The sequence below is a fragment of the Montipora foliosa genome, chromosome 8 (genome assembly GCF_036669935.1).
Source record: "Montipora foliosa isolate CH-2021 chromosome 8, ASM3666993v2, whole genome shotgun sequence".
Classification (NCBI taxonomy): Eukaryota; Metazoa; Cnidaria; class Anthozoa; order Scleractinia; family Acroporidae; genus Montipora; species Montipora foliosa.
Window position 1 is genome coordinate 5073021 of NC_090876.1, and position 9064 is coordinate 5082084.

Here is a 9064-nt window from a genome sequence, read left to right on the forward strand (position 1 = left end):
ATAGTAATCTCATGTTTCGTTTTAAGACTTATCATTAACTGCTTCATACAACATATCGATGCCCCAAAATTATATCTCCCCTATTATCACTCCGATTGGGATTTTAGTGGCAGGGACTGGGATTTCTAAGAAAACTTGCCACTGCGATTTTGCCTCCAAATTTGGACTGTATCGTACTTTTATTTCGTTTTTTTTTAGGTGTCACGAATGTATGGAAAGGTTTCCAAATTAGGCCATCCCCCTTTTTTTCTCCGTTTAGCGTCGTCCGACCTACCCAAATTTTTGGCATTTTCCAAAAAAAAAAAAAAAAAAAAAAAAAAAAAAAAAAAACCGCAACGACGTTTTAAAGCCATTTTTATGTCGCATAGGAGTTTCGGTGGTTGATCCTTTTTCTCACGCTGTCTTAATTTTGCAACAACATCCACCAAATTTTCCGCCATATTGACTTGTTGTTTTCCTGGCTATGATGCCGGGGTACCAGGCCTCCCTCATTCGACGGTAAACAATGAAAAAAGCAGATGGCCTTATGGTTAGAAGTATAAATGGAAATTAAGAGTGCGAAAATTAAAGCTGCACTTAATTAACGTCGCCGAAAGTAATGCTCAACATAATTAGCGCGACTTAAATTAAAGCGAATTTTAACGATTCGCGTTAATTTCATGGAGAGTTAATTTCCTATAAGGCATACGAAAAAAGGGAACAAGTGCCCAGGCGGGAACCATCTTAGCTGAATGAAATACAAGAAGTACCTAATACCTAAAAGAATTGGTTTTTATTCCACTTAAAAACGATGCAAGTCGAGGCAAGAACATCACTGACTCTAAAGAAGGGTTGGTATATTTCTCTTCCCTTGTGTGTGCTCAATTCCATTACTCGGGCTAAGCAAAAACAGCCGAAGTCAAAAAGGGACTTTGCCGAGTGCTGGAATATGTACATATAGAAGTAAAGTGCGGATGGATTACGTAGGAATAAAGATAGCAGTTAAGTTTACACTCAAATGGATATAGTTCCGTTGAAATATAAGCGATGCGACACAGCCAACGTTTGATTAACGTACCGCTTGTCGTTACAAGAACACCACTCAATCGGCGATACACCATGCGCACAACTGCTGCCCCTCACTCGTTGTTCTGAACTCACCTCAACAGAGCAAGAAGTTGCATGGAGAGAGAAGGGGGGCGTTCTGGAAACATAAAAGCGTGCCAGGGCCCTCTAAATAAAGCCATATGGTATGTTTTGAGCCAAACGAATTCAGTACAGCCTATTCCTAAGTGTACCTTACCTGTATGTATAAATTGTTCGAAATTGTGAAGGTCGTTCATCTGGCAATTTCGTACCCTATTGGATACTGGCCAAGCTTATCCGTTAAGCCATATTGGCAACCAGTTATTTAAAAAAAAGAACTCTCTCGTTCCTTTTTGCTACTTGCACATGACATGTTTTCGTTCCATTGGTTTTAAATCAAGTGGGCTTCTCAATAGAATATTCCCTTTTCCCAGCTAATCTAACATCCAAACTTTTCTTTCGTCTTCAATTATTCGCGAACTTCTAGAAACCTTTCGATACTAACTTTTCTTCTCCCGGAAACTTGCACTCTCCGAATCTCCAATTTACTCGCACCATCTGCAACTCTTGCATAAAAATTTCTTCATACCTTCTGGTCTCGCTTTCCGATTATTTTTTGCTTTTTTCTTTTCCCCTGCATTTCCTGCATTTTCCGCGGAATTCCTTTTTAAGAAAGTTAATGCCTCCTTCTACACACTAGTTAAAACGTCTTAACTTCGATTTTTTTGGCTTTTGTTTCTTTCGATTTCTTCAAACATTTCGGATCATTCTTTGTTTCCCGTTTATCGAATCTTCTGTCAGTCTCGAACTACGCCATTTCTTCATTTTTCTATCGTATTTTTCGTCCGTTGTGACACCTGCAAATTATAAAACGACCTCCCGATTTTCTTCATTTTTGCGTTTTAAACATCGGAATTTCTTCCTTTTTATCTTCAATTGTCTTCTTTCTTGTCCAAGATGACAATTTCTTAACCTTCGAATTTCTTCGTATTTTTCCTCTTTAATTTCTTCGCGTTCTTCGAATAAATCTTCGTTTCCCCTTTATCCAAATCTTCCCCTCGTTTCTAACTTCAGATTTTCTTCGTTTCTATCTTCAATTTCTCTTCTTTCTTGCGCTACTTGCTAAATTTCTCGACCAATCGCTCTTCTTCGGTTGGTATTTCTTTCAAATCTTCTCATTTCATGCTTGTTTCTGCCCTATGGCAAAATAAACCTAAGTTAAAACCAACAAAGAAGCCAAACGGTACACTTTATTCCCTTACAAATGTGAAAACAAATAAAATACTAATCCGAGTTCTTCCACAAGCGAATGACACTAACCAGTGCTGAACTATTCCCAACTAAACGGTCGTTTTGCCAATGAGTGATTTCGCCCACGTCTTAAGTTGTTTCGCAAACGCGATGGTTGTTTTCGCGTTAAGGTAAGTTACGTGTGGCTAGATTCGGTTTAGTGATCAGACTAAGAAAAGATCAAACGTTATCGATACTACTCAAGACCTTAGCGACCTGACCTGGGTAGCTCGAAACATGGTTAGCCCTAACCAGCGTTAAATACCATAGAAACCGATAGGTTCGATACCTCTTAACCAACGGTTAGTGCTAACCAGGCTTCGAGCTACTGGCCCCTGGACGTTGCCGAAAATACTCGTTGGCGAAAACACCACAAATCCTTGTACGTTGTTATGAAAGTCGACCGCTACTCGGATTTCCAATCACTCGACTCTAGAGAAACTTCTAGACTACACAAGAGCTCGCTCTAAAATAATTATGGTAAAATGTTCTCAATCTGCAGGCAGAAAAGAGGAAGGCCTAACCACTACAATAATATTGCCCATAGCGTCTCCCCGTTCACTAATTTTGTTTGGCCAATACCCTTCCTTCTAATGTCAAACCGAGCTTTACTCACAGTTGCTTTTAAGCCAAACAATCAATAACTTCCTGTGTTCGTTCTTTTTCAGGAAAACAACACCAGGGACTGATGTGCCAGGAGCGTTGGGTTATCACGCTTTCCTTGAAAAAAGACCCCACACTACAAATTAATTTTGTACGGTGCTTAAATACAATGATAGCCACTTGATAAAAAAAATCTCATACTAGCATGTTGGAGTTCTAATGAGATACAAGTCGAACTTAAATCTGGTATGATTTTACATGAATGTTTTTTTTTTGGGCGGAGGGGGGGGGGGAGGGGGCAGTTTTCTCTTTTCATGCATCAGGATTTGTATCTTTCCACGTAAACTCCTGAATTATGCACTGAGTTTCTTAAAACAGTCAAAGGTATAGCGTGTATTTGGCTACATGGTTAAACTGCAATAATTCTGTAAGAGAATGCTAGGCTTTGTTACTGTCTGTCAGAGGGTATGGGAATTAAAGTCTCACAATGAGTTAGAAACAACTAGCACTCTGAAAAGAGGAGGAGAGGGGTGGGAGGCAAATTGGAGCCTAAAAGATAGACATGGGCTCCTCATCCACCCAACGTGTGTTTTTACAACCATACAGGCCCCTTCTCTGATAACAGTTGGTGATGAAATCACAAAAGCAGCATGATTTGTACTAAAAAAACTAATAATTTGCCACAATCTTCCTGACTTCCTGGCAACGTGTGGCAAAACAACATCTCCAAACTAGAATGCGACACCCGTTGCAATAAGTGTATCAAATCCTAACTTACTACATAATGCTAAAAAAACAGAAGCAAATTTCTCGCAAGTATTTGTCTTCCCAATAAATGAGAAATGTCAGTTAACTATAATACACTTTGCAACACCAGGTTCCACTAGGATAGCCTACAAAGGAAATCATCTCACTTGAATCAGTAACGCCCTACAAAAGATAAACAAAACAAGTTAGCCACGATTAAAATACTGTAAAATTAACAGAGTGCTGTATGAAACAGAACTCTGGCTAACCAGACGATTTAGGTGTCCATTAGAATAGTGCACCCCTTGGGATGTGAGGAACCTACATGTAAACTAATCAAGGTATTGTTCTGAGATGGCAGTTTTTAAGGGTAGCAATTTAAATAAACAAAACATTGCACAAGAAAACCAACCGAAAGGAGGTGGAGGTGGCTCGTTTGGATGCTCAGTGTTGCTGAATTTGGGACAATTAACAATTATTCCATGAGTGTGCATTGAATATGAGATGGTAAATAGCCAACGAGGTGCCTAGCGCCGAGTTGGCTATAACCAGTCTCATATCCCACAAGCGCGAATGGAATAAAGTATTTTATTATATAGAGATACCGGTACATACATTGTACTGATGAAATACCAGGATTTTCCCTTTTACTAAAAAAAATCATATCTTCACCGTGCGCAGTGAACATATCATTTTTATCTTTCATGTAAGAATATAGGTGTCGTCATGGTAATGAACGCGCTTAGCCAATAAAATGCGAGCTTCCTCTTCATTGTAAGATACTTTTGTGCTTTAATGTAATTCTTGTAAAATTTTACATCATCATGATTTGTTTTTCATAACTTTCATATCATGTTCATGTTACACAACATGTGTTTTTTTTTGGCGGTTGGTGACCACTTTTTCATCATTATTTTTGAAAATGAGTAAAACAAGTAGTTTTAAATCTGGACATTTCATCAATATCTGTATAAAAAACAGAACATTACTTGGCCGCTTGGGGATACGACTTTTATCTTCAAGTGCTGAAAGTCTCTCTCACGAGTGAGATACATAATAATTCGTATCTCCATGTGGCCATTTAATATCCTCTATGTTTTATTACATTCCTTTAACCCCAAAAGTTTGGAAGTACGAAATACGAGCGAAAAAAGCAAGAAAATCCGAGTGAAATCATAAAAACTTGTTGGGTAATACCTTGTGGTCAGACAGACACAGGCTCATCACAGAAACATTTCTTGCCTTTTTCCGTACTTCTAAACGTCGGAATTGACCCAAACTTTTTTTAAATTATTCAGAGAGAAATTTCGCTTTCCAGCGAAAATAATTTAGCTTGGCGATGCTTAGCGCAATCAATTGCCATGCAAGGTCAAACTAAGATATGTGAGCTGATAACCGATATTGAGTGAACCAATCAGAGCACAAGAAATGCATTAACCGAGGTTGAAAATTTAATAATAAGTAATAACTTACGTGGTGAATAGGACCTGGAGCGAGAACGATAACCATATCCGCTTCCATAGTTGTCACTGCGTCGATCCCTCGAATAGGACTCTTTGTCACGGTTATAATCGTCATGGTGACCTTTGCGGTAGTTTCGATGCCTGTAGAGTATCCAAATACTTCAACTTTAAAAAATTAATAAAAAATTAATACATCACAATGACTTATCACCACTTCACTTGCATTGTACAAGATCTCAACTTATTTCAACAACACAAAATAAACTAAGAAGTTGTTACAAGCTCCTCCCTGGCAGTGAGTGGCTTACCACGAAAAACCATTGATCTGTAGAATGGGCCTGAATTACTGCGTCATTTCCTCACCCACTTAAGCTCGTAATTAGTTTAAATTCTTGAGCGGTGTTGTGTTCGACACTATGTTTCAGGCCAGGGACCTTTCTTTCACTCGAAGTAACCGCAAGTCCATGGTTGCACTTGCAACCTCTTCACTGGACAAGAACAATTTTATCCATTTCTCCCCGGGACCCATGATTTCGAGTCCATTCCACAGATCAGTGGTTTTCGAAGTGTTACCATTACAAAACCGCTTGTTTTTCTTTTCAAAGAGTTTCTATGTCAAAGGGATATTTGCCAGAAGAACCCCATGAAATAATAAGTATTGAGGAAAGAACCAAAACTGCATGCAGTACCAACGTGATGCAGAAAATTCTGTAAGTGAGCCAACCAACAATGAATGCAAATTCAACTCTGCACAACAACTTGCACCAAATTTCAAAAACACAACAGGGCTAAAAATTAACTCCAGTGCTCGGTGGCCAGCCAGGCCAGTTTCCTTGATTTCTTAGTCAACCAGGTCAAAATTAAGTAGCTCAGAATTTCCACTCCATTTAAAGGAATGTGCATTAATTAACAGATTTCAAAAATTAATGTGCAGAGAAATTGATTACTCATTAATTAACTAAATTAATTGTAATTGTCAACAGAACAAAAAACATTCTACAGTATCTTCTTCATAAACCAGCCACGGTCTCCCTTTTATCCATCCAAATGTTTGAAATGTTTGTGATCTTTTGTTTTTTTTCGTAGTTTCTGCTGGATTCCTACCCATCTTCATTATCATTGGAGGAGGCTCACACCCAGAGAGAAATCTCCACATTATGTTGTTTTTTCCCAGCTGATTTAGTATTCCAAGACTGTTGTGCACATGGAAGCGACAACAACGAAAACAGACAGCAAAGTGCTCTGGGTAAAACTGGACTCACGTGCCAACAGAAATATCAAAATGGCATCGCACAAATTGGTTCAGATTTGTTTAGGGTTAAATCCTTTTCCATTTAACCCCTTGGCACCCAAACTGGCCTGAACCAGCCAGACTAACCCTGTCTAATTGCCAGACGATTTTACTCATCAATGGGGAACACCCGGGAGTCAATGGCTTAAAACTAATAGTTGCCAATCGTGCGAGTCAATCCCAATTTTTAGTTGCCCAGCTACTGTATATTTTAAGTCACCACTGGCGACCTGGCAACTGCCAAGTTTCAGCCCTGATACAGCCTTAATTTTAAGAGGTACAATCATTGTAGTATTCATGAAGCATTTTTCTATTCAAAATTTACCACAATCAATGATCTTAAAACACACCACTTCACTGTTTCATTTATCATGTTTTAAGCTACCATGTTTTTTTTTGGTATCACAACAGTATCTGAATAAGACCAAGTTATTTTGAATATATTATTTTGTGAGCTGACTCCCAATTTGCATTAATTTTAAACTCAAAAGGTGTGGCTTATAAACAAGCTTCAACCACATTTGGTTGCAAATTTCATCAACATTTACAACAGTGATCTATTTCAATTCATGACCTGCACCTTCTCTGACACAAAATACACAAAAGCTACACCTTAAATTCCACCTCAGATTTTAATGCTATAACAACACAATATTATTGACTTGAAACATACTGTGTAGCTTTTCCCATGTAAACACCTGGTGTTGGAGTGTGTGCTCGTTTGGTGATGGAGTAATCAACTCGTATGCGCCGACCATCGATTTCTAGACCATTGGTGCTTGCTTTAGCCTGCAAATGAAATACATTAATTGATGTTACTAAACTATTTTTCCTTTTGTTCTTAGTTTTTTTTGTAATAAGCACACTCTGGGATTAATAAGCAAAAGCCATAGCCATGGACCAGCTGAAGCACACCCTTGCAGACAAATCAGATCTCATGTGGAAAAAACTATGAAAAATTTAAAACCAAAAACGAAAACACAAATACATGTAATAACACTATTACATTCTTAACTCTGGTCCCAATATTTACAGCTACAAGTTACCTCTCTGGCATCCTCTGTAGATTCGTAATAGACAAATCCAAATCCTCTGGAACGACCACTCTTAAAAATAAGACACAGAGACAAGCATTATCATAAGGGATAATGATAATGACCGACAGCCCTGAGCTATCAACTATAACTGTCAAACTGAGCTGTGTTTCATTTTCCAGGAGATTCAAGTTGTCTTTGCGTAAATATGTAGCTCTAACAGTACACAATATTGTTTTGGTACCATATATCTTTATAGTGCCATGGTAGAGGTCTTAGGTAAATAGCCCCCCGAGAAGACATGTGGATAGTAGAAAAATACTAAACCCAGGAAGATTGAAGAAAATATAAAGGAATCAAGAAACACTGGCTTCGAGGCTGACTTGTCGATCATTTCAAATTCCCTTACAATTTTCTTTTTCACCGCAAGTTTTAGCATGTACATTTGTACTCTGAGCATCTGACAGCTTTCCATGACAAAAGCTCCCTGAAGTTAATCCCTGGTCGACTGGGTTAGTATCTGGATGGGAGACCTCAAAATATGGGACTTGCTATCAGAAACAAATGACAGAAAATCCTAATTTAACGCTCAAAAATGCCAACTAAGCAAGGTAGAGATTTTGTTAGCCTGCCTTATGCAAGATAAATATTAATGCAAAAGTAAAAAAATATTGATACACAGTTTCTAGGAGAGGGAGAAGGGAGTTTTTAGGAAGTGTCAATCAAGAAAATATTTTGCCATCAGCAACATAAAAACAACATACATGTAAGTTTTGCCTGTGAATATAAAAAGTTACCATCAGTGAAGAACATTTTGGGTGATTTTTGCTATGTTAAGTTTTTCTATTGTACTTTTGGCTACACAAGTATTATTGCAAAATCAAAAGTGATATGGAATTCAGCCGCCGCCTGCGATCAAGTTACCTTGCATGTTTACTAACAACTGGTGAAACAAAGGATACATTTGTATCAAAATGATAGCAAGACACCAGGTTTTTGTTGTTGTTAGTTTTTTTTTTACTTTCAAGTGTTATAAAGTTTGACAAGAAATGTGCAAATTCAACACAAAGATCACAATTATGCAACTCATGCGGTTGACCATTGCTTCTGCAAAGTCAAAAATTCAGTCTCCTAGACAAGGTGATTTATCACCAGGTAATTCCATCATTTTGGAAATTGAAGGTGCTTTATCATTCGTCAACGTCACAAATTCTTGGCGATTTTGGGGGCTTATTTGTTGAAACTCAAGCATGTTTCCAACCGACCTATTTATTTTCGTCATTTAGGCACGTGCTGCAAGCCTATTTGCAGCAGACTTAAACTCTTACGCTCACACTCTTACAACCCAGTGACATACAGTGTTATGTAGTGCACTTACAACACATAAAGCCTGACAAAGAAAATTTAAAAAGCTGACAAGCCTGCATAAATTTACCTTAATCATCCTCATAAAAAACATGTACACTTAACCATGCCAGATGTTTATTTGCAGCTATTGCAACAGTCAAGAAATCAGATGAAAACCATGAAAAGCTTGATATGCCAGCTGCCTGCATTACGTTAACCATCTT

At 38.1% G+C, this 9064-nt stretch overlaps 1 protein-coding gene across 2 annotated transcripts in view; it reads right to left on the minus strand.

The window, feature by feature from the left end:
* Positions 1-2297: 2297 nt before the first annotated feature.
* LOC138012989 (transformer-2 protein homolog beta-like) overlaps positions 2298-9064 on the minus strand; it is a 13919-nt gene continuing 7152 nt past the window's right edge. For both annotated transcript variants that reach the window (XM_068859943.1, XM_068859944.1), the window contains exons 5-8: positions 7506-7565; positions 7133-7248; positions 5179-5309; positions 2298-3888 (exon numbers count right to left, since the gene is read on the minus strand). In XM_068859943.1, coding sequence (XP_068716044.1) covers positions 3878-3888; positions 5179-5309; positions 7133-7248; positions 7506-7565 — 318 coding nt within the window. In that variant the 3' untranslated portion in view covers positions 2298-3877. The remainder of the gene's footprint in view (positions 3889-5178; positions 5310-7132; positions 7249-7505; positions 7566-9064) is intronic.